This window comes from Netta rufina (genome assembly GCF_964035555.1).
Source record: "Netta rufina genome assembly, chromosome: 7".
In the NCBI taxonomy this organism is placed as follows: domain Eukaryota; kingdom Metazoa; phylum Chordata; class Aves; order Anseriformes; family Anatidae; genus Netta; species Netta rufina.
In genome coordinates this window covers 19,032,104-19,058,318 of record NC_140130.1, presented here as the reverse complement: position 1 = coordinate 19,058,318, position 26,215 = coordinate 19,032,104, and the positions used below count along the sequence as shown (strand labels likewise).

General features: G+C 41.7%; 1 protein-coding gene across 2 annotated transcripts in view; it reads left to right on the top strand.

Moving 5' to 3' along the window:
- Positions 1–26,215, top strand: part of ARHGAP22 (Rho GTPase activating protein 22) — a gene marked incomplete at both ends in the record, with an annotated part of 145,307 nt that overhangs the window by 26,200 nt on the left and 92,892 nt on the right. For both annotated transcript variants that reach the window (XM_084290016.1, XM_084290015.1), the window contains one exon: positions 1,352–1,439. In XM_084290016.1, the coding sequence (XP_084146142.1) occupies positions 1,352–1,439 (88 nt within the window). The remainder of the gene's footprint in view (positions 1–1,351; positions 1,440–26,215) is intronic.

Below are 26,215 nucleotides of genomic sequence, written 5' to 3'. Positions count from 1 at the left end.
GAGGCCTCCCCTCAGCCTGCTCTGCTTGGGGCTGAACAAACCAAGGGCCCTCAGCTGCTCCTCATACGTTTTCTCTCTGGACCCTAGACCCATGCTTGACGAAGTTCAAGCATGCCAGCTCCTTAAACTTTTTTCCTATAGAAAAGAGTATAAGGTAATGCTATTATCAAAAACTGGATCTGAACTTCCAGCTTACTGGAAGCAATGTAACCTTTTGCCCATCCCTGGAGCTGTCCAGTCATCTCAGGGATGGCTACCAAAGCCTCAGGGAGGGAGGAATAACTTAGTCATGACTGAGGTTTATTTCTGGGGCATGCTTTGGCATATATCAAGTTAGGGATACCTTGGGGTATTAAACTTTGGGGAATTAAGCTGATTTAATCCACCATTAGCGATCTTGCTTGGGAAGTAAATTAATGCTGTCTGAGGACTGCTGGGCAAGGACACGTGACACATCTATGTGTTTAAATTTAGTAATGTCTTTCTACCAGTGACAGCAGCTGTAAGAACTGATACACCCTTCCTGCAACTATGAATTGTTTTTTGTCTTCTACATCCTGGTTATTGAGAGTGCTTATATTGCCAGACATTGGACAACTGTAAGCCGGTTCTCTGTTACCCTTTAGAGAAACTTGTCCCCTAAAAAATGGTTACAGTGTAAGCGATAATTCACTGAAATGTGAAGCTGATCTGAAGATCATTGGTATGTTATATACTTATGAACTGGAAGTACTTTCCAGAGATGGGCCTAGAGCGCAGGTTTTGCTCACATTCCAACTCTTCAAGGTTTAGAAAAATTCCAGCTAGTCAAATGAGTTTCTTGTATGCGAGAGGCAGAGGTACAAACTAGACTGAAATTTGCCTCAGTTTATGGCTTTTGTTTAGCTAGCTCATGGAAGCTGAGATGAAAGTCAAAGTTTAGCGAGCATGCTGTTATGCAAGGTGATATGATATATGCAGCCTGATAATATAGCTTGCAGGCTGCACTCTGAGTTAATTAAAACTCAGTTTTGAAACTCAGTTAAGTGAGAAATTAAAAGGTGAAGGAAGAATAGATGTAATATGAGAAAATTTTCATAAGGGATAATTAATCAAGGAAATCAAGTAGAATTCACCTGTGCAAGCTCAGAGTAGTGCTACTACAGAGGAAAGATTGTTTGACCACAAGTATCCAGTGTGAGGCAAGTGCATGACCAGCTCAAGTATTTTTCTTGCTCGGAAGAGATGGGGTTGGAAAAATGAAGGACTTAGTGAAAGAGGGGGGGGGGCTTAAATTTGCAATATTATGTTTATTTTTTCTTTACCCTCTTCATGCATCTTCCCATTTCACTGGTGCTTGTGTCCCTTACAGGGTCTCATTCTACTGCAAGGCAGTCACGTGAACGAGTTGCCACCTAATCCTGATGAACCAGGAAAGCATCTTTTTGAAATTGCCCCAGGTAGGCCAGTATTTCTTTCTATTTTGTACGTAACATTAATGAGCTGTGTGGCTCACTTGAATTCTAAGCATTCTGACACACTAGTGAAATTGTCTAGACCAATTCGTGAAATAGGACTTGACAGACTTCTTCACTGTGGTAATCTTTGTTTTGGGTGCAACTGCTGATGTGATACCTCATGAAAGCAGGAGCTGAGATGCATTGTGGCCCTTGATTTTTCAGGGGCACACCTCACCTGGAGTGTTGTGTGGTCTCAATTTTTTGTGTTTTTCTGCTTGTTATATTTTGTGGTAGGAGCTAATGCACAGCACAGAACTCGTGGAAAAGAGGTATGCAGTATTTAGATGTAATTGCTTTTTTATGTATTCTACTGCTCTTTCTCAAATTGGTAATAGGAGTGTTGAGAGAGACCATTTTTTTGGACAAAATGTATACAGAGCTTTTCAAATCATTTTGTCTCCTGTGTAAATGTTTCCTAGCTCTGGGGTATATTCTGAGTTCCTTGTTGCAGCCTAGGAGCAATTGTACTCACTTTATTCAGGTCCAATTGTGTCTGGGTGAGGATTGTTCCTGTACATAGACTTGAAGGCAACAAATTTTGGGGGGTAGCTTCAGGTGGTAAGATCTGCAGAGAAGAAAGCTGCTGCACTGCTAGCAGTGTTAGACAAGAGGAGTGGCAAAGACAAGCTAGGCGAGTCTCTCCACAGCTGTCTACCAATATCTGAAGACTGAGTTGCTGAAAGCAAGATGGGAGATGGAGTTGATTAGGCTAAAAATTGAGTGCACTGATTCAGTCATGCTTTCACTTCATGGCCATTTTTTTTTGCATAGACTAGCTTCCGTGCTTCTTAATGTTGTCTGTTTCCCCTTGGAATGCTGTTGATGGAGCAGATTTTTATTTTTATTAAAAAAGGCAGTTTAATGTAATTACTTTCAAACAGAATAAGCAGTGTAGGGACTCTTGTCCCCTTATTTCAGTGCTGCTGTTGAGGAGGCAGGTGTACATTTACTTGCACATTAGGGTCTCTCTTCTTGTCACCTAATCAGGCTGGACTTAAAATGCCCATGTTAAACACTCTTTTTAACACAATATTAGTCAATGGAATGGGTGGTACTGAAAGGCTTTGAATTACACCAGCAGGCAGGGTTTTGCAATAACGGTCAGAGCATTCTGTTTGACACACAAGAAGCTGCTTGGGGAGAAGATTTTTTTTTTTCTCTCTTTCTTCTTGCTGAACGTTATCTGTTAATGCTCCCTTTTTCATATACTGTTCCATGCCTTCATAGCCTGGGCTGCGCAAACGGTGGGCATTGGGCTCAGTGTTGATTATGTGGAAGGGCTCTTAGACAAGCATTAGACAAGGCTCTTAGACAAGCATTCACTGCTTGAAAGTGACAGATCTTATGCACCATTTCACAAATATTGTGCAGTATACTATTGTAGCAGTACTGTGGACCTGGGCTGTGAAAGCACTTGGATTTTTGTGGTTGTGAATGATCCCATGTGTTCTGGCACTAAAGAGAAAAGGTTAACTGACTCACTGGCTGTCTCAGTTGAGTTTCCTGCAGACTTGCATTTTGCCCTTTGGTTTTAGTTAGATAAATTGGCATTCTTCACTTCTTGCCCAGCCCATCAAGTTTTGTTTCTGTAGACTACAAAAGAATTGTCCTGAACCACAAGTGGCTGTTGCTTCAGTGGAGCTGATAAAAACAATGCCATGTGGCTACTTGAAAGAGGGTATCCAAAGGGGTGGAAAAAAGCAATGCTTCACAGCATGGTTGTGAGTCCCAGGACATCTGTGTTCAGCTTGCCTTTTTGATATTGCCCTTTCTCTGTGTTCCTAAGAAAAACTACTTGCTCTTGGTGAACCACTGTCCTGCCTGCAAAATTCAGATGTTTTCCCTACCTTGTGGAGCTAAATCTATTCATGTCTGTAGGGAGCTTATTTGCTACAAGGATAGGAAGTATTGAAAAATGCTATAAATAACCAGTCAATACTCAGTGTGACTCGGCACAGACGTCACTGGAGAATGTGGCCTGAAGAGTTTCCTATTCTCTTCACAGTACATTTATTCTGGGTTGGTTTTGGCATAAATGCCTTTTCCTTTTTGCACATCTTCTGAAATGACTGTGCTCTGTGTGGTTGCCAGACTGCAGAACACCCACATAGTGCACAGCTCATGGTTGGTTGCCAGATAGGAAGGGGAGCACAAATGATCTTGTGGGACCAGTAACATTTTCCATCAGTTCCCATCTTCCCTTGTGTTGTATGTATAGCCATGACCATATTGCTGCCTAACTGTGCCTCAGTTCTCCCAGTGTAAACTAGGACTGCGTAGTTTCTGTAAGGATGACAGGATCTTTTAGTCTTTTTAAACTAAGTTGTGAAACTTCTGAATGCAAGCACATTCCAGAGCTGTAAATACAAGTATGAGACTTTACTCTTCTTGTGAGCTGCTGAGCTTTAACAAAATTCAGAACAGTGCTGTGTGCCTGACAATGTTTCCGTAGTGTCCTGTTATCAACTTAGCTGGCAAGGTGAGACTGAGATCTGTCTCGTATCTCCTGGCAAGGAAGCGTCCCAAGCTTTGACCTATAGTACCAATTATCTCCAAAACCTGTTTAGTGTTTGATAGCTACGGCTTTCAGCATATTTATTGCCAGAATTGTTGCTTGGATCTTACCGCCTTTTCTCTGCTGCAGGTTGTGTAAAGGCTGCCATTGGAATTGCTTCCTCAGAGTGCAGGGACTAGATTAACAGCATGTCCTGCACTGTAAGAGAGCCTGTATTGATTTTCTGCTGAGTAACAAGAACTAATGACGGGCATTGTGTATTATTCATGTTTCATTGAGTTCATTTCTAAGCTGTATAGTGCAGCTGGGAGAAGGGTTAAGTGGGGACACGAGAGACTGCAAAACATTTCTACAGTCAAACCAGTGTTATATCTGGTGGCAGGACTTCCTGAAATACCTCCTTTGGCAGAGATGTTTTCCGTTGTCTTTTCTTGAGAAACTGTGCATTTTGAGATCCTTTTAAAGCTGTTCATACTTTTTTCCGTCACAACTTGTAGAATTCATAGTAGAATGGTAGGGTAAACTGTGAACACTTCACTGGTTGCCTACATGTTCCAGGGCACATTTTCAGGTTGGGGGTGGGATGTTTCTATAAAATTATCGGGGTGGTCTGAGGTGAGGTGCAAAGTTTTAATCAATTGGGGGTGATCATCACATATAGCAGCTGATATTTCAGGAAGAAAATAACCATTGTATGTTGCCTGGGTGAGGAGTCCAGATCTGGTAACAGAAACAGCAGCTGACTCTGAAATGCACAGTAACCCCAGGTGAATTAATGGTTGCTTTGTAGCCCATAGTAATCAGAGTGATGAAATGTGGTGTGTAAAACACACGGGGATTGATTTTTGAGAATGTCTTAGGGAAGTACTGGTGGCTTAAATGCTCCGGATGTCTTATCTTCTAGGAAGTTGATGCTTTTAATGTTCTGTGTCGAATAGTCTGCCTAGTTTTAATTCTCTGATCTCTGCAGCATTATGAGAGGAGATGCTCTAGTTCCTCTGCAGAATAAGGTATTTTCTGATATAAATAACGTTTTCAGAGTCAAGGGAGTGGTTTAAAAAAAAAAAAAAAAAAAAAAAAAGGTTCAGAATATAGGAGGTGAAAAGTGCTGTTTTCCAATAGATAGGGCAGGGGTTATTACCAACTGAATGGAGAATAGCTTTTCTTTATAGAAAACTTGATGACCTAAGAAGATACTACTATTTTGTTCTAGAAATGGGTTCAGTCGATTTTTTCATGAAGAATGGGAAAGGAAAGATAGAAACATGAACAAGAAACTTACCAGGGATGAGCTGCTACCTCTGTGACTACCAGTCTTTCTTGCAGTGTAGGAGACCCAAGTTTCTGTTCCTCTAGATTTAAACCAGAAGCCTGGACCTGTCACCTACAAGTATTCTTCCTCATTACTGGTCTGTATGGGAGGGGTAGTTTTGCTTCATTTTTGTCTCTGAAATCCTTCTAGGGCCCTTCAGTCCTTCCTCCTGATGAAGAAAATGTGTCCTTTTATGTTTGTTTGTTTGTTTGTTTTTGCAAACTGGTATGTTGTGATTGAAAGCAATCTTGCTGAAAAATTCATGACCAAAAATCATGGTGCACATCGCCATGTCTCCTGGTCTGCTGGTCCCTGACAGCAGCTACTTCTGTTTCTTGCCACAGTGCTGTCTGCTGAGGTTAATAGTGACAGCTCTTAGCTAGGTCTGTATGTAAAAATGAGCACAATGAGTATTGTGCAGTGTTGTGGTAAGTGTAATTTGATTTCACTGGAAACCACTGCTCAAGGGCTAGATCTTGCTTTTCCCCTTTCCTCTCGTCTTCTTCTTATCCTACCACATCCCGCACTTCAGCTGTTATGACTGAAAAAACAGTTCTCAGACCAATCAGACTTCTGGTCAATCAATCCAAGCTTGATGAAAAATACACTTTGGGGTTGCTTTTTGTGCTCCCTTTGAGTAATGCTGCCAGCCCTCTCATTGATGAGGCAATTCAGTTTTCAGACCTGTTGTCTCAGGCATGTTACGGAATTTACCGAGAGCAAAGAAGACTGCCTATGTTTGATTAACATTTAGAAGGTTATTTTCAAAGCTTTAGAAATCAGAGTTGTGGCATGATTTTCAATTAATTTTAAAGACTGAGCTCAATAAAGGCAGAGTTGGAAGATGGGAATCTTACAGGGATAGTTATCGTTGCCTCCATGTTGTGCAGGGAGTCCACCAGGGTTGTTGGTAGCATCTTACCAAGCAGTTGGAGTGGCACCTTCCTTGTCTTTTTCCAGTAGGGTGAACGGTGCTTACAAAGCACTCTGCTCTGCAGTACACTTCTGTGTCCCAGGTGATCAACACCAATTAAGTTTGTTTGTGGCCTTTTTATCTCAGTTCCCATTGGCATGGTGTGCAATGAAAATACCTGGAGGGGTAATTAGAAATTCAGACATTAAAGATCATTCTATATTCTCTATTATTCAGTGCAAACTGCAGTTCTAACTAACAGCAGGAAACTGAGTTTGCTGCTGGTAATTATTTTTTTCTACTGAAGCCTACGGCTGACAACTGACAGTGTACCTGGATATGTGACGTTGATATTAAAGGGTTTTATTTAGGCTTCAGCACTCAGAATATTGATTAGGGAAATGGCAAAGAAAGTAGTTCTGGGACCTACTGAAGAGAAGAAGACTATTATTTCAATGGAGCACTGTGGAAACACTTAGCAAATGAGAGTTTACAGACATCAGGGAGCATCTGTGGCACTGTATTGACCTGTAGAAGAAGGTTGATTGGTGTTGGTTTTGCAGGGGAGCTGCCATTGCCACTGTTTGACTTTATTAAGGAGGGAGAAACCTAAGATGTCTTCTCTGAACTGTCTTTATAAAGGCATGCATAGCACAATAAAACTGCATGTCTTTTTTTTTTTTTTTTTTTTTTTTCTGTTGTACAATCTGGAAACTGTTTTTTACTACTTTCCTTGTAGCTAGGCGTGAAGTCCTTCATGATAGCCTGAGCACTAAGATAAGGACAGATGCATCTGCTTGGCTTTTACTTGCTGCAGGGACTCTTTTTACATGCCAGATGAGTGTAGTCTGAGTCTCCTTGGAAGTGTACAACCTGTACTTCCTTAACAAAAAATGCAGAAACTGTTGATACTTTGGTATATGTTCTGCTTGCTCCTTTTGCTCCTGAACACTAGATGGTGCTGGTACTTTCTGCCTTGTGGTTGGAAACGGTTATGGCATTTTGTCCTGAATCGTTCGAGTTCATCCTGTTAAGAGGAAATCAGCCACTCCTAATTGTTCCTTGGTGTATCCTCAAAAGCAAAGCAACAAGCAAGAGTTCCCAAACAATGCTATTACCTGTGAGGCTAATGCTGTGCCCTGTAGATAGAATACAAAACAACATACATTTCTGCACATTTGTCCCACCATGAGCAACTTACTCTGCTTGGATCCACACGATACCACTGCAAGCTTAGAGGTGCACTCACAGACACCAAAATCAACAGTCTTTGAAAATACTCAAGTTCATGTTGTTTGCCTGTTGCATGTTAGGTTGATTTTCTGCATGTAGAAGAGCAAAGCACATTCTGTACAGGAATGGCTGCGTGGGGAAGCCACTTAAACCTCGGCTCCATTAGGTTAACATCCTGACCAGGGACATACTGGTTATTTTGTTGCATATCTCTTGGATTTTCCTCCCCTCCACCGTTCTGGACATGATAAACATATTTTTCAAAATATATATCTTTCAGATTTTTACAGTTTTAAGGAACCAGCATTTTGCCTCCTTGGCCTGAATGTGGGCATGAAGGAGTTTGATTAAACCTCCCACTGCATTGCACCTAAGGGATTTTTCTGAAAGATACTATTGTCTTCTTCAGAGCAGCTTCTTTCCTATTCAACTATAATTCTGTTGTCTGCCTGAAAAAAAAAAAAAAATCATGACCTGTTCAGACACTGACAATATAACATCAATAGAAGCACCAAGGGGCTGCCAGTATTTTTAAGTTTGCTTTACAAATTGATTTGAGTTCAGCAACTATTATTTGGGAAAGTTAATGGATACCCTGGCTTCGCTCAAGTAGGCATTAGACACTAGCAACTCAAATCTTCTACAGGCAATGCATCTCTTCTTACTGATAGCCTGATCCATACATTCCCTGAAAGCTTGACTCACTATGTCACTGATGCATATTTCTGAAAAGAGCCTGAAAAAAGTGAAGTTTTGTCCTCTGAATTCATATAACCTTATTGATTTCAGAAATGTTGTATTAAGTCCAGTGGTGTATCTGCGTAACTAGACCAATACACTGTTGCCTACTTATGGCAATGACTCCTTGCTAGTTAAGGTCTTCAGACTGCATCCAGACTTTTGTACAGAGTCGTTATGAGGCTTCTGTTCCACCTCAGGGCTATGATGCTCTCTGATAGTTACAAATGTTTTGACCTACCTTATTTTATCAACTTAAAACATCTTGAAGGGCACTGGGAGGCACCTGCAGCCTGTAAATTGCTTTTTTGCTTTTTTTTTTTTTTTTTTTTTTCCTGCAGCATATGTAATGCCCAAGGCCTATGTTTGCATTTGGCAAGCAAAGACGCTGCTTTATGGAATAAACAAGATTCTTCCTTTGTTTGCTTAGAAGTGTTTAATCTACTCTGTTATACTATCTATATCCATCAGTGCTCTGGGACCCTGGGCAGTTGAAAGTGGTCCCGGAAACACGCTGTGGCAGTATGTGTTGAGCTGTCCTGGAATCTGCATCTCCAGAGAAAAACTCTGCGTCTGATCTCTGATCAGTAGCATCTAGCTATCTTGAATGCAAGTGCTGCCTTTCAGCAAGGATGCTGCTTTTTACAACTTTAATTGCAAGAGCATATGGCCTACTGGGGAAGGAGAAGGAGGCTTAAGGAGTTTCATGAATAACTTTTTCTGCTAGTGGAGATAATTAAGACACAATCTCACTGTTCTTGAGCAGTTTTCCTTAACCCATTGTATTCATGAAAGTCAAATATGTCTGCACAGAATTTTGTGTGGGCTGCCCTTTGGGTATACAAATGTGGCTTAGTGAGATGATGGCATGTTGTCGCTGGAATGTACAAGTCGTCATTTAATCTCATCAGGTTGGCCTTTTTAGTGCAAATTAAGTAAGATTTTGAATTCTTCCTTCTGAGACGTTCCAGTGTAAGCTCTGAATATTCTACCTTAAGGATAATATATTAAGCCCTAAGGCATGTGTGGTGAGCAGAGATACTTTTTTTTTTTTTTTTTTTTTTTTTTTTTTTTTTTTTTTAGCATTTCTGTGCAGGAACAGCTTTGTTCCATGAAGATATGATTATCAATCTGTCAACAGGATCAATTATATAGTGCCTTCCCTATATTTCTTGCTAATTTGTCAGAAATCAAGTCTTCAATGCTGTCTAGAAGTTTGTGTGCTTTGATGCCGCTGTTGGGAGGTTAAGCTATGTTCTGTGCCAGAAGCAGCTGTGTTCCCATTTGTAAGAAGGACAGGTGAGTTCTCCGCACATTTTATGCAATGTTTGGGATGCCTCAGATAAAGATACTCTAGTACACTAGTATAATGAAGTAAAGTAAAATAAGGCATAATATATGGCAGTGTAGTTCATAGGAGCCATTAACTTGTAGACTTTTGTTTGTTGTGTTAGCTGGAGATGCACTTAGGTTTGCTCATCCTTTTCCATAGATTATTCCAGTGGCTGCATTCCTCTCGACTTTCTGCACTTGAGCATTTTAAGGGTCAGCATGTCTGCTGAGTGTGTTTTCTTTAGCTCTGAGACTAGAAGTAAATAGCTGATTTTTGGGGTGGTGGATGATGATTCTTTGAGGTTTTTCTTTTTTAAAAAATGTTCTATGTATCCTGAAGCTGGCAGCAGATGCATGTGTATCTATTTGTGGAATTCACGCTGCTTTTGTGTTTGGTATAATAGCAGGAATAAAGAAAACATCTCTTCTTAAATGTAAAATTTCGTGGACAAAGAACAAACTGAATTTCTTGTGTACCTGCTTCACTCCTGCTGTTGTCATCACAGAACTGCAGAAACATCTGTAGCATTTAATGACCTGTGGGTTTAGTCTGGTTTCCTACCTGATTTGAGGTGCCGTGGATCTGATTTTCTGTGGTATGCAGCAGGTTCAGGATACGCAGAATATACAAACTTCCTCCCCACACACTGTGGAACTGTATCAGTTACATTACATTCCTTGAAAACAGGGCAAGAAGCAGGACTGGTCTTTAAACCAACTCTGGACATCATGTAAGTAAGAAAACAGTCTTTGTTCCCCAGAAGGGAATTCTGACATGCACGCCAACCCTTATCTAAAGAATAGAGAGTGAAAACACGCTATGTACTGACAAACCTGTTAGGCAGCACTGCTGATGTGACTAAGGTACCTGCTAGTGCTGGTAGCTTAACTGCTCAGGATAATATGCTGACTTGAAAATACCAGCTGGAAGTCATTTGGGGTGCAAAGGTAAGAAAAAGAAAACACACTTCCCTTTCACGTGGCCCACACAAAAGTGTGGGGGAAGGAACAGAAAGCTGATAGTGTGCTGCTCCAGCATCCAAAAGAAATTCTAATTGGTAAACTGCTATCTGGTATGTTTATGAACTGTTTCTTAGTGAATGATGCACTAATACCAGTTTGAAGTGGCAGCTGGCCTGCTGTCAAACAGCTGTGAGGATTCACATGCAAAACCTGAAGTGTTGTTTGTCTGAAATGCTTTAGGGATAACCAGTGTGCTATCAGTGAGAACCAGCTTGCACCAGGCTATCTAAACTTCATAGAGAGGAGGAGGAAATACTGCAAAGATGTATTGCATAGGGCATAACATTGAAGATTTATGCTTTGTTAAATAAGCTGCCATGCTATAAAGTAAGAATAACTTAATGTTATGTTCTAAAAGCTTTCTTTAGCCTTTGAATGCTACTTTAGTTATTTCCAAATAGTGATTAGGTATGATGAGTGGGAGAAGATTCAGGTGTCAAAGTGACTTATGTGCTTCTTATTAATGATTTTCATATACTTATCCTACACTAATGCCTGTACTTAGCCTTACACTTGGGCAGGATCCTATTAACACAGCTGCCCACAAAATATATTCTGCACTGGATCTTGCTCATGAGATTCTCTTGTGTTATTCAGGAAGTCAGAGCATGTCATGACAAAGGTCCATCTTGGACCTTTTAATGCTTTTAAGGCTTTTTCAAAAACTTAAAAAGATACAAATTACTGCAGGGAAACAAGTTCATCTGACACCTGAAATGCTGGTAGTGCAGATTGTGTACTTTCTGAAGGACCAGTGCAACACAAAAAATGATAAAAATGTGAAATAAGCAAAACAATTTAGTTTCTCTGGGACAGCCAGGAGAAATGCTGACGTTAATAGTGTATAAATGAAACGTGTGCGATTTTATTACTACAAGGTGTCCCTGGAAAATGGAGTTGGAAAACTAAAGAAAACCATGTGTTTTCAAATCAATAAATTATTAGAATCAGTTTCTTTCTGTCAATTACTGTTGTTCAGAGAAATTTATTCAGCAAGGGATGGATGTGGAATCTCTGGCATGTCCAGAATGTGTGGGTGTTGGTTTTGCTTTTGCTTTTTTTGTTGTGTGTTGATGCAAGCTCTCCTAACAGATAGAATCCTGTAGATTCTTGAGTATTGGGTTTAGATGTTATTGCAGGACATTGGGTGTACTTTCTTTTCTGACAGCTTTATGCTCTATAGTGGAAGTTAGTTCCACTGAATTAGAGTGACTATCAGAGCCTGTTGATCTAGTTAAATATCTTTGGCTTGAAGGAGAGGTATTATAATTTTTATTGAGACCTAGTTACTAACCAGCATGGCTGTATTTTACCTGTCTATTGGTTTGTTCTGGAAACAGTTTTAACTCCTGCTAGTTACCCAGGTATAGCTTCTCTGTAAGTCATGCATGAGCTTGTCATTTCTAAGGTATGCCTAGATGTATGCTCTGTTATGTAGAGGACATCATGCCATTTTACACTGCACTGCATTAAAAGAGCTGAGTTATGTCAGTACAGAACTGGTCAGCTTTGTGTTTGTATTATCAACACTAGGAATGACTTTGGCTTTATTACTTTAGCAGTATGTTTCTAAACAGGTGTAAAATTGCAGATTTAGAAGAAAAGTACTACTTGTGATCACAAGTACCTTGTCACCAAAGCCGTATTTTGAACCGACTTTTTTCCTCTTACTTTCAGTAAAAATTTAAAAGGAGCACAACGTGGTGACCCCTGAGAACACATACTGACATGTGGTTAATTTGTGTTGAATTTAGTGGTTATTTGGTGAATTTAGAGGCTTTCTGAAGCCTTACAGCATCTCTCCAGTACCTATCACAGTGGGTTCTGCTCAAGATACTGTTTTATAAACCAAAAGCAGTGAGGCAGCTGGGATCAGGACTATGTTCTGTTTAGTGTAGCACACTCTGATAAGCATAATTTTCCTAATTTTCTTCAGGCACTGTAATTGAACTGTGGCAGCTGGCCTGCTGTCAAACACTTCCTAACTGTCCATTAGGAAGACAAAGTTCAGGTCACTTATTATAGAAGTCTTCCTGTTAGCAGGCTGTTTACTTTCTCAGAGTTTGTCTCCCACCTCTGTTCTGGCAAGTGCACAGCCCAGTGCATATACATTCTTTCAAAGTCTGGCTTTGAACCTCAGCCAATGGAGGCAGATGTATTTGTAACTGCAGGATTAGGCAACGCATTCTGCATCTATAAACCATTGCTCATCTGACTGAAGTCCACTTAAGATGTTGATATCCATGCCCTCACGTGGTACCAAAGATGCTGTATATCATGCTGAGCTCATGAAATACTGTTGTTAGTTCTGGGTTTAATCATGAGGTGTCTGACTCGTGAAAACTTTGGGAAAGGTGTGTGTGAGATAATAAAGAAAAGGTGTGTGTGAGATAATAAAGAAAAAAGCTATGAAATCAAAAGAATAGCCTGTTAAAAGGGGAGCCTCTGTGAGGCCATGAGGAACGGCTGTGTTGTAACCGACTGTATATGCATTGTATTGAAGGCTAATTGTACAAGCTGTGCTGCTTCCTTGGATTTGGTGTTGTGGATTTAATATTTATTTCTAGCTACATTGGTGTGAGAATTCTCCCACTCCAGAGGCCCCAAAGGCTCTGCTTTGAGACCATGTGGTTTGAATATGAATCGGAGAAAAAACTTTGCTTTCAGTTGTAATGTTAACAGCATCACAGATTTTGCCCTGGTCTCCATAAGTCCACTTTGTGTGTTTAACTGTTCTTCCCCTATGGGCTCTCAGTGGGGGCGAGTTGTGCAAGAGCAGCTCTGGGTGCAGGGCCACTGGTGAGAAATGGTTGTGATGCAGGGTGAGAGATGCTGAAGTCAGGCAGTGTGCTTACCTGCCACTGAAAGAAATGAAAGCACAGCAGTAAGTGCTGCCCTAGCATACTCCTTTAATCAGTGCACCCATTCTTTCTACTAACAAAAAATGGAACAGTAAGGGCATCAGCTTTGCTAGATGCAGGTGTGAAAAACTCCGTAAAAAGGAGATTTTGTCCATGGACATGGCTGACATGTTGTGTTGTGTTTTTTTTTTTTTTTGTTTTTTGTTTTTTTTTGTGCTTCAACAGCACTTTAATGCCAGAACCCTAAGAGCTTGCTGATGACCCTGGGGCAAAGACCCTAAAGAGAGGAAGGGTTAGAGTTACAGGATTTACTCTGTAGCACAATGTGGCTAAAGCTGTATAGACATTTACAATGAAGCTTTCTTTGCTTGATGTTGCTTGCACCTAAAATTTCTCTGTTTTGAATTTGGACCCAGATGGTCCATTAGAATTTGCACACTCTATTCATTCCTTTTTCATAGGATTCCTTTTAATTTCAACAAGTATTTTAGGTTGGAGAGTGATTTTACTTGAATGGAAGGAATAAAGGAGGCGGCCACCTGGGTACCTCTCTTAAAAATGGTCAATGCTATGGGGAAAAAATGCCAAAATGTCAGTGAAAATTATTCAGCTGTTGTTCTCTGGTGGTATGACTTCAGGTGCTGAAGGTCACTTGGAGGTACAGTGATTGCAGAGAAGAGGAAGGGAATAGACATGGTCAACTCAGAATAATTTTTCATAAGTTCAGTATCTTGTGACTTTTTAGACTAGAAACCATTTAATAGGACCAGGTTATATGTTCTGAAATGCTGATCGTGTCTCACCAGTTAGGTGACTTTTGATCTTGTGTTTTAAAATACTTATTTCTTTAAGCCCATAATGCCTTTCTTAACATAAGTGTGCTGTATTATAAGCCTAGCTTGTCTAAAGGGAATGTGTTGTATCACTTAGGAAAAGGAATGAGTGAACACAAAATCACAACATAGCTAGAATGCAGTAATACCTCGTACTGTCTAGTGATACACGTTTGGTGCTAACTCATGTTCTTTTGTGGAAGAGCAAACTAACTGGAAATTCCTGTAAGCCATGAAGACCTGATTCTTCTGTCAGCAAGCTATTTTTCAGACTGTTACCAAGCTGGAGAACTGGAATTTGCAAAAACATTTCTTTCACAGTTTATGTTAAAGGCTTTAGAAGTGTGTATTTAGAGGGTTGGGCTTTTAGGGGTGGGGGATGATGGGGTCTGGAAGGGAAAGATGGTTTAGACTTCTACCATCTCAGGGGAAAGAAGTGTTGGGGGAGGTAGCATCTCACCTTATTACTAAATAAAATAAGGCACTTGTAAGAGATGAAGTATTCCTTTAAGTGAGTTTTAATATTTGGATATACATCAGCTAAGGTTGACTTTAATGTACTCACATATTCTTCTACGTGTGCTATTACACTACTAAAATACTCTTCCTGAGCCAGTGGGTAGTAGGAATTCTGTACTAGCTTGATATATTTTTAAATTCTTGGGTGGAGCGGTAAGCTTTTGGAATGGCTTTTAAATTAACCTTTTTGAAGGCATCTTGAAATGCGTACCAACTGTTAAGTTAGCCAACTTAGTAGTGCTCTGCTACAGTGTTAGCACCGTAGAGCACTGGTTTGGTGTAAAAAGCTTACTCAAATGGAAAAGGAGAGAGGCCAGCGGTGGACAAGAAATGCTGTCCTGAGTTTCTTGAAATGCCATCTTGATATTTCCAGAGGAAAACTGGGAACTTGGCAGTTGCCTAATGAAAAGAGCCATAGATCAGGAGTTGGAAGGACAGAGTTTTGTGAGGTTTGCCAAAGCTGTTCTGTGTGTTGGGGCACCAGAGTGAGGGTGTCCTAAGATGTGCAGTGATGCTGGTTCTTTTCCTGATTTCCTGTAGTTGTAGTTGTTTCTCTGGAGAAAATGCCAGTGTTCTATGACAGAAGGGATTTCTGAAGCAAAAGGGGGCTTGGCTTTACTCAGTTTTTGCTCTTTTCCAAAGCAACTGATGTCTTTTGCTGCCCTGGTAGGAGCCCACTGCTCACGAGGCAAAACCTGTCTGTAGGTTGGAGATGGGTTTATAATGCCTGCAAAGACATCCACGTGGCAAAGTAAGCTGCATTGTTGCTTTCATCAAATAGACATTGATGCTCTGATCAGATAACTGTTGAGAAATGTTTTTCTCCATTACTCTGAGCAGATCCAGCCAGAGCTCTCCTGAATCACTGAAGGCAGCAGCATAGGTTGTCTGCCTAACACTCAGAGTGGATTTTCTGCTTTTGATTTTTACCTTTCAGTGCTGCAGAGGTTTACTTTGTTGCAAAACATCTAACTTGACTCCTTTTTACTCATTTTAAGGAAAAAGCTTTCCAAAGCACTCTCTATATGTTGCTGCTGACATTCAGTCTTGTACAGCTCTTTTCTAACTCCTCTAGCCTGTGCATCCAATAAAGAAGAGCAGTGGGGTTCTGTTACCTGGCAAGCTGGTTCTGCTTCAGTTTCACCATGTGTATGGGTAATCAAGTAAGGGAATAAACTGGTTTGAATTTGATTTCTCACAAGAAAAAAACAATGAACCTCCCCATGTAAGAGAGCTTGAAGAGGAAGTCTATAGTTTATCAAATCCTTGACTTGGAGATCTTTGATAGGGAGAAATTCATAATATAAATAACTTTGCCGTTCAAATGATAGAAGCTTTTATTGGCAAAACTTGAATAATTTTAACCCCATTCTCCTGGATTTTGAATATAGATATTAGCATAAATGGTCAGCTTTTCACTGGTGCATCTGCTTTGTGCTGGCTGGCTGGGATCTGTTCTACATCAAGTGCAGATCTCCTAGTTTGTTATTAGTGATTCCAAGTGTTGCCAATATTTCTGTTCTTCAGACCAGTTTGTGCCTTCAGGGTTTTGAGAGAAAATCTTGTAATCCTTGTCTTGTGTCTAAACATTTGAAAAGCAGATTTTGCTCAGTTCTAGAGATGCAACTCTGACTTCTGTCATTTAGGAATCACAAAAGCCATTTGTTTCCTAGTAAGAGAATGAAAAATAAATGCCTTCGGCCATCAGTGAGCTATCACATCTGGAATGAATCATTGAAATAGAACAGCATATTACCCTAGTCTCTCTCCCCCCCTCCCCCCCCAATATAAGTAGTTGGCTTAAATCTTTACTTCTGTTTTCCAGATCTTCAGCTTGGTCCTTAAATAGGAAAGTTCATTAGATACACAGCACTGTTTAGCAGCCAGCTTTCCTTTTGAGCATAGAAGCCAATGTGCTATCATATTTCTGAAAAAATGGGAGGGGGTGTAAACTTTAAATCAAGAACTTCAAATGGCAAAACTGGAGAGCTGTAGCTGGAATGAAGTGCAAAGTAAATGGCTTTTTTTTTGTTTTGTTTTGTTTTTTGTTTTAAGAAAAATTTAGGGCACTCGGTCTGTACCAGTTCATTTCACAGGGACTTGTTAAGTACTTGGTGGTTTTGAAAGATCAGCTAGATTGCTTAGTGCTTGGTTTCAAGATAGGTATAAAACTCTGGGCTCCTGCTTTTGTGAATCTTTGCCTAAAGTTGGTATGTGCAGTTAAAGGCAAAGACATGCGCCATTAACCATGCGTCTAAAAGGTCGAATTACTGAGAATTACTGAAATCCCATTATGAACAGCTGCTGTGCAGAATGTTATGTACATTAACAGAAATGAGTCTTGGCGTTTTACCACAGGTGAAGTGGATTTTGTTGCTGGAGAGGTGTGAACATACCCACCCTACTTACTACAGCAATAGGGCAATATTTTGGAATTCTCAGAGTGTAAATATAAATACATTTTACATAATCATAATCCTGATTTGTGTGATCTAGACAGGTTTGGCCATCTCTGTGACAGTCCTTTGATGAGCATTCACGTCCTTTATCGGATGAGTTTGTCAATGCCTTGAGGTCTAGGAAGAGAGTTTTTAGGGTTACACTTAAGCAAAAATGTGTCTTGAAATTCTATACTGTAGACACATATGTGGCCCTGCCAGTGCTCAGCAGAGGGGAAGGATGGAGGCGAAGGGATCACCTCCCTTGATCTGTGGCAATACTTCGCCTAGTGCAGCTCAGGATACCACTAGCTTGCTTTCAGCAAGAGCATGTTGCTGGCTCATGTTTGTGGCTCATCTCAGCTGCTTTTGTCTGGGACCAGTTAATTCCCTCTTGTAACACAGCATAATCAGAAGAGTAGACAAACTTGTCAGTTTTTCAATTTCCTTGAAAATAAAGTGAGTTTAGAATGCAGTGCTTCATTTTATAAATATAAATATTTGTAACATGCTTTAGTGAAGCTGCCAGTTTGTTTAAAAGAATGCATTTGTTTAAAAGAATGTGTTTAATGGCACAGCAGCCTCTAGTCGTTTTACCCCATAGCAGCCTCTAGTCATCAGTGAGCGGTGATGTGGTATGCAGCAGTCCTGAAACTCCTGAAATGCTCATATTTCAGCAAGGTTTAGGTGGTTGGGGGGGTTGCTCTGAGGCATGGCACCCAGTAAGAGTCCCCAGGGGCCTGCCTTGGCTGCCAGGCTGGAACAGCTGGGGAGTGGAGAGCTCTCTCCGCACCTTTTATCTACCACTGATCCAACAGCATCATTAGTAACTGCTTTGTGTGAGTTTTCAAAAACTCGGAAATCTTACCCCTGCCAAGGGGCTCTCTGGAGTTCGCTTTGTATGCGGTGCAGGAGCGTTGCCAGGAGAGCGTTGCCAGGAGAGCGTTGCCGGTCCTCTTTAATATCTTCATTGATGATCTGGACGAGGGCATTGAGTGCACCCTCAGTAAGTTCGCAGATGACACCAAGTTAGGTGCGTGTGTCGATCTGCTCGAGGGTAGGAAAGCCCTGCAGGAGGATCTGGATAGGCTGCACCGATGGGCTGAGGTCAACTGCATGAAGTTCAACAAGGCCAAGTGCCGGGTCCTGCACCTGGGGCGCAATAACCCCAAGCAGAGCTACAGACTGGGAGAGGAATGGTTGGAGAGCTGCCAGGCAGAGAAGGACCTGGGAGTGATGGTGGATAGTCAGCTGAATATGAGCCAGCAGTGTGCTCAGGTGGCCAAGAAGGCCAACGGCATCCTGGCTTGTATCAGGAACAGCGTGACCAGCAGGGCGAGGGAGGTGATCGTCCCCCTGTACTCAGCTCTGGTGAGGCCGCACCTCGAGTACTGTGTTCAGTTTTGGGCCCCTCGCTACAAGAAGGACATCGAGGTGCTTGAGCGGGTGCAGAGAAGGGCGACGAAGCTGGTGAGGGGCCTGGAGAACAAGTCCTACGAGGAGCGGCTGAGGGAGCTGGGCTTGTTCAGCCTGGAGAAGAGGAGGCTCAGGGGTGACCTTATCGCTCTCTATGGGTACCTCAAGGGAGGCTGTAGCGAGGTGGGGGTTGGCCTGTTCTCCCACGTGCCTGGTGACAGGACGAGGGGGAATGGGCTTAAGTTGAGCCAGGGGAGTTTTAGGTTAGATGTTAGGAAGAATTTCTTCACTGAAAGGGTTGTTAGACATTGGAACAGGCTGCCCAGGGAAGTGGTGGAGTCACCATCCCTGGAAGTCTTCAAAAGACGTTTAGATGTAGAGCTTAGGGATATGGTTTAGTGGAGGGCTGTTAGCGTTAGGTTGGAGGTTGGACTCGATGACCTTGAGGTCTCTTCCAACCTAGAAATTCTGTGATTCTGTGATTCTGAGAGCACCCAGCCACTCAGGCAGGTGCTGCATGCACCTCATCTCTGAGAGCAGAAGTGTCTGCTGTTTTACTAGGGGAAGTTAACACTTTGCACAAGAGATGAATTTCAGCTATTGACACTGATAAGTTGAGAGGCCCAACAGGAACAAGCTGGTACCAGCAAAGCCAGAATACCAAATTCGGCTTTGCGATTATATTGAGTTTCCTCTAACATGTTTGGTGGTGATGGTAAAACTCTTCAGCCCAATTTCACTCTGCATGTTGTGTGTTTTTGTGTTTTGTTTTGTTTTGTTTTTTTTTTTTTAAATTTTGTTTTTCTGCTAGGTAACAAATGGTCATAATATGGGAAGGCTGTAAATGCACAGTAAGAGATGAATATTCTGCAGGGGAGACTCTGCAAACACATTATAGGCTTGTTTTTAAGGATGATGGGAGAGCCAGTAAACATTGATCCTTTGTTCAGCTTCTAGCCTAGAAGAATTGGTTTGATCTCGAGACTGAGTGGAACATGTATAGGAGTAGGAGCTGCAGAGTCTCATCAGTTCTCAGGTTCAGGTTCTTGTGTTTGAACTATACTTAAAGGTAGTTCCTTGTTACTCCCTCCCTCAAATTCTCTTTTAGTGTATCTCTTCTCTCCCGCCCATACTGCAATTTGGGTGCACTGCATGCAGAGTGTTCTTGGAGCATTCTCCTCTTACAGTGCCTGGAAGGGACTTTGTCATTCCAGCTCTTGCTTGTGACTTCAAACCTTACTGTGTGACCCATGCTCTGTATGCTGCTTGCCTGTGAGCTGCTGCCTAAAGCAAAGTCACACACCTGTGTCACACCACTCTGGGACCTTGGTGCCTTCAGGGCTGTGGCTCTGCAGTCACAGGGTCCCTACAGCTCTCGGGGAGGTGCTGCAGGGCCTCGAGAGCAAACACAGGGTCGGCAGAGACCTGGGAAACATCTGTTTTAGTGATACAGTTCTTTCCTTATCCCAAAGCAAAGCTCTTATCTTGTCTTTGAGGCTAGTGCTTTAGTTGGGTTGATGCAATTAGGAGTGTTTAAACAAGCCTTCGGCATATGGCTGGAGCAGTGCTGACCTCGGTGAGAGCGCAAGGCCCCCGCAGCGTGGTGCAGAGACTGCCGGCGATGTGTGCTGAGTGTTTGCTCAGGGGGGAGCTTATGATAGGACCCCTTCCTGTGCTGACATAATTTTGCAAGAGGTGAAATGGCCCTTCCCGCAGCTCCTCGTGCACACCCACAGCTTGCGTTTGGCATCCGCTGCCCTCCAGCCCCCTGGGAGCTTACAGCTGCCGCCTGCCTCAGGCACAGGAGGAGAGCCCTGGGCAGCAGGGGACAGGGACGTGGACCTGGCCAAACGCCGCCTGGAGCCCAGAGAGGGTGCTGCTGCAGGCCATGGGGCTGTGCTGCTGCCGAGGTAAGGAGCGGACCCAGCTGCAGTGGGTGCAGAACCAGTGGCTGCTTGAGCGGGCATGGTGTGGTGGGGTGTGAGAGCCCTGTTCCCTCTGCCTAAGGCTTAGGCAGCATCTGTCCCTTTGAAAGATGCCCAGCTATCTCCTGTGGCTCACTTAATAAAATAAAATAGGCTTGGTACCATCTCCAGGTGTGATTTTGCACTTAAAACTATTCATTTGTTCTTCTTTTTCTCCATTGAAAAGGAGAAACGCTCCTCTCTTTTCATTTTTAAAAGATTGTTTGTGTTTCTATAAGGTTCTTAGCCAACAGACTCTTTCCTCCTCTATTCCCTTTTATGTCCTGAAGGGCCTCAACACTTTGTGAGGGGTCGGGCTCCAAGGAGGCTAGCATGCGAGGTAGTCAGTGCAGAGGCAATGTCCCTGATACTAGATACAATAAAGAATACTGTAATCCTGAAATGAATTTTGCCTTTCAGGAGAGAGATCAGGAAGATCAGAAGTAGGGATGGTCAGATAAAAGTGTATCTAGTATTTTAGTCTTTTATTGAGAATCTAAGGATAGTCCATTCAAAGTGGGATCTGATGAAGATAGCTTGTTCTTCCTTTTTAGAGACAGGCTCAGAACAAAGTCCTTGAGTAAAATTCCCTTGAATTTTGAAAATACTGAGGTTTTGGTTTGCTTCTGGCTTTAACCCATTGAGGAAGGGTATTTATTGTATTTAGAGTGGTGTGAGATCAGATTCTTCCTGCCAATAACAAGAAGAGGATCTGAGTGTACTTTTCTCACATGTGGCCCTGAACCTTGTTTCTATAACCAGTGGGTATTTCAGCTGGCATACTGCGTTCAGGCTCAAATCAAGTATGCTTGTGTCAGCTTTATACTATTGGGTAGACTTGCTGACACTGGTGAAGCTGCTCCATTTTCTGAGAACAGATATAGGTATATAAGCTGTACTTTGTCTACAGAAACACCTGGCCTTAAACATCCCAAAATCTGAATGTGTAATATTTGTAATACCTCAATACATCCTGAGGCCTTCTTACAAGTCTAGCCCATTAACAGTGCCTGCCATGTTTTTGTCTTAATTTGGATTTATATCTTTAAGCAAATCCTTTGAAATGGTATAGATCTTTCCTCTGCTTTTTACTTCTAACCCGTGCAGAAGGTTCTCATTTGTTTCATGAAGTTCCTGGGCCTCCAGTTATATGGAACTTAGTAAATCTCAAGGTGAATGTGACTATGCTAGTACGATCAGTGAGGTAAAAAGGTTGCCCATGTTGGTCAGTCCCTATAGGGGAAGGCCTGAACTGCAAAGCTGTGATTTTTGTTCCTAATTGGGACCGAGTATATCTTTGTAGGACTTTGCGGAAACTCATATATTCCATTGTACTTGGCAGTAAGTTTTTTCCATGTGCTTTTGAAATACTCTTTAGATATTTAAAATGTACAGAAGCTGCTGACTGCAGTCTCTCATGCTGCTCTCACACAACTTTATTTCCATGGTTTCCGTGGAAGTCTTTTTCACCCCCTTGCTCCTGTGGCAGCAATATGCAGCAAGCACTTGTCCATGACTTTAGAGGATGGTTTGGGCTTGTCTTGCAATGAACTTCTAGCCATGAGCATTGATTAATCCTGCTCTCCTGTGGGAATCCTTTTGGTAGATGCAGGAGGAGAGGTGGTGCTAGAGGCCAAAGTACTGATAACAGTATGTTTTGGGTTACTGCATTTGCCCTATCAGCTCTTTGTCTTGATAGGCTTTTAGCACGTCAGGCACAGATAGGGCTAACTGTCAAAGTAGATGGAGCAGATTCTGATCCTTAGAAGAACTGCCAAGTTGACATGTCGGTCTCCCTGAATGCTGTCTTCAGCTCTCAGAGGCAAGCTTACTAAGGGGGTGAGAGCTGGGGGCTATTTGCTTTGTTTAAGCTCAGGATGAAGTCTCAGAATGAAGTCAGTCTCCCCCCTCCATCTTCCACCCCACTCTTCATTGAGGTCAGAGGGGAAACCGAAGACCTTGAAGAAGTTACTTTAATTGTGTTACTGGGGTAGAAACATCAAAACAGCAGAGGTGGGAACAACTGACAACAGAATGCAAGAATGGTTTCACTTCTGTCTCTGTAGCAGAATTGTTCTGCTGGCTAGGAAGTATCAGACTCCCAGGCAGGGGTACTGAATTGCTCCTTTACGTTTCCCTTTAAATTCAGTGCATCCTAGGTGATGATGATGATTGCTGGCAGGGGTTGGAATGGAACTAGCAATAAAGTCTTCCTATCTCAGCCACTGCTACTGTCAGCTCTTAATAGCCTAGGCCAAACTAGAACCTGAAGCTGGTGGCGGAGTATTTGCCACATCCTATTGCTGATTGCTCTACACTTACCTGTTTCCTGAGCTTGGTTATGACACTGGGATTGTACTTTTCTTGGCATTTCTTACGCTGATAGTCTGATAGTCTGGCAGTTTGTTTCCAAAAAAAACCACCTTTGCAGTGAAGCATGACAAAGATTCAAAGATTTCTGGTAAGTGACTTTTTGGTGATGCAGTGTAATCATGGTTGTAAGTGAATATTTCCTTTACTTTCTTTAACCTGGCCGTTGGTTGGTTTGGGCTGCTCAGTTTAGCTCTCAGGGAGACCTGCATTAAAATGTGACTAAAAGACCAGCAAATTCCAAACTGGGACAGATGTGAAGGAAGAAGGAGAAACAAGTTTTCAGCTAAGCAGTATTTGCCCTTTTGATCTTATCAGATGCCAGCTGCTGAGGAGTGCTTTCAGTTATGATTTTGTGCTTAGGAAGGTGCAAAGTCTGTAGGGCTTGCAAAAAAGGGAACACTGGGAAAATGGGGCTTATCTGAGATACAAAAGCTAGCTTGTTGTTGTTGTTGTTTGTTTTGGATGATGGTTGAGCTTTGTGTAAAAAGGAGCATGAAGGGAACTCTTGAAAAATGTAGTTGTCTTTTGGGTGACCTTAACAACCTTCCATTACTTGAACGAAAAGGCAGGGCTTTCACAGGAGACCATACTTCAGAAACTTATCATTCATGATGGGTATAAAATATATTTAATGTGTTCCGGTCTACAATATTAAAACACCTTAGAAAGATAGTTTTAGGAATCATAATACTACTTCAGAGTTAAGAAAGTAATTTTCCTGTTTAGTTATTTCAAATGGTTTCTTCTATGTACTTACTTTTGTGGATTATATTTTAGCCTCCATAGCAACTAAAAATTATACCTTCTAACAAAAGACCAGCATGGGTTGACAATTGAGTTGGTTTACACTATAAGATTATACACTTGGCTCTCCCATGGACAGCTAGTTAGGCTGCGCAGTCGTGTGAAGCACACAATAGCACAGTTGCAGTATTTTAGAGCTGTGCAGACCGCAGATGAAAACGTGAATAAATAAACTTGTGTACTTAGTACTTTGTGTACTCTGCTCCCTACAAGAAACAGTTCTTTCTTTTGTGTGGTGGGACCCAACAGCCATGAGAACAGCATATGTTAGGGCAAGAACACACATTGGGTTAGTATACGGACTCGTTCCTCATTTCAGCTAGGTGATCAATGTGCACAATAACCATAGTAACAAAAGGGCTTGGGAGTCTTACGAGCTCTCATTTTGCATCTTTTCTGAAAACCCAAGATTGAACAAAAGTAAAAGAGGACTGGGATCTGTGGATGAGCACAGCAGAGAATGTCACTGGTATGGGTCTGCAGCTGGTGTTCCCTTCTGTGACTGACCCAACTGTGCTTGCCTCTCCTTTTTCAGTGTACCTGTAGTTAATAAGGGTGACATTTGGAGCATATGTCTTGAGAGGGCAGGGGTGGGACACAACTTCTCTTTGGTTGTTTTTGCTGAAATTCAAAAACTAAGTAGTAATTTAAAGTCTAAGGGACTTGTTTTAAAAGGTAATATTATCTTGAAGTTATCTGGTCAGTTATCACACTTGTCTAATGGTTTTGTTTGTTTGTTTGTTTTTTCTGTGACTGCTTCTGTCAATGAAAGCCAATGCTAACATTTGATCTAACATAGCAGAGCTGATGTGTTACGAGATGGAAAAGTGCTGTTAAGTAGCAGCGACCATACAGGTTATGCTCCAAAGAGGGAAGAAATCAACTGATAGGGTTTCAGAGGCTTAATCATATATTTGGTCTTATGTCTGATTTGCAGTCTGGTGTTTGGACTGATTGTGGAAGACACTGGCTGGTTGCTAGGCAGAACCTGGTGCAGTTCTTTTGTTGGAACATTTCACTAAAAGACTTTAATCAGAAGTTGTATTCCTGCAGCCTGTGGTTGCTGCAATTTGGAAACACAAATTTCAGTCAAAAAAAAACAAAAACAAAAACAAAAACAAACAGTTTATTTCTTCTCCTGTAATTAATACTTTGCACCCTGGATGAGCGCAGAGTACCTCCAGTCGTCATTGTAACCTGAGGAAGTAAATGTCACTTTGGGCTTTGTTGCACTGTGTCCTCCAAAAATGCACACAAGATGTATTAACTGGAGTGGGATACAGCCTTTCAGGGCAGGAAACGTGGGGCCAAAACTAGAAACAGAGCTGCTGAGATTCAACAAAGGAACGGGCTGCTGTCTGTATATAAAAACAGTGAATTGTGGAATATGGCTATGTGGAGGGTAGCTGTGCAGAGGCTTTTACCTTGTAACAGCTACATTAGTTGAGATGCTTAAGCATCTTTCCCTTTCGAACAGCCTGAGTGCCCCTTCTATGAACTGCCTCGTATAGATTAAATTGCCTGCTGTGCTTAATCTGTATACAGCTGAAACTAACACCTGAAGGCTTGATATTGATAGCATCTGCTGTATTCACAACCTCTGGCTCCTATTTACTGTCAACAGTCATGTTACTTGTTGATCTAATTTCAGGCTCTCATGGTGGGAAAGCTCATAAAGGCAGCATGGACCCCTGCAGTGACATCACTTCTGCTCTGTTGCCACATCACTCACTTATAACAGGGAAAGCTTCCTGCATGACATGAGTTGACATGACTGCATGACATGGGTTGCTGTCTCCTCCAGCTTGTTTAGTATGTAATCTGTTGTTTAGAGTATATAAAACATTTTTTTTTTTTTTTTTTTTTTTTTTACCTAAATACAGAGTCCCTACATCTATAAGGGCTTTCAGTGTGTCACCCTACCCCAGGTAGAACTTGTATTCATTATTCTCAGGACTTGAAGTGTGCAAACCAGCTGTCATTTAATTAAATGTGCTGCGGGAAAGGCTTCTTGATGCTGACATAGCTAATTTTGTTCCAAGGGGTTAATTTGATTTGTAAAAAAAATAGAAAATAAAAAGGCATTACAGAGAGCATACCTAGGACCTCTCTGTTCTTGACCAAGCATTATATGGGCCTTTCTGACCTCAGCTGGCAGGTCCAAAGGTACAAAATCTCACTTTTATTAGACTATCCAGCTTTTAACTAGAATACCTGATACAGAGATCTCCATGTGCAGCTTTGCAAAACAATTATTTTATTTTTTTTAAAGAGAAGGCAAACTGAGGCATAGAGGAATAAGGTAATTTTTTCAAGAACCCAACTATTGACTTGGTACATGCAGGTTTCAGGCTGCCAGACAATTATAGTTTCTGCAGGCTATCCTGTTCATGGTTATTGCAGAAGTACCAACTGCTCAGATGCTCTTTAGATCCTGTTTTG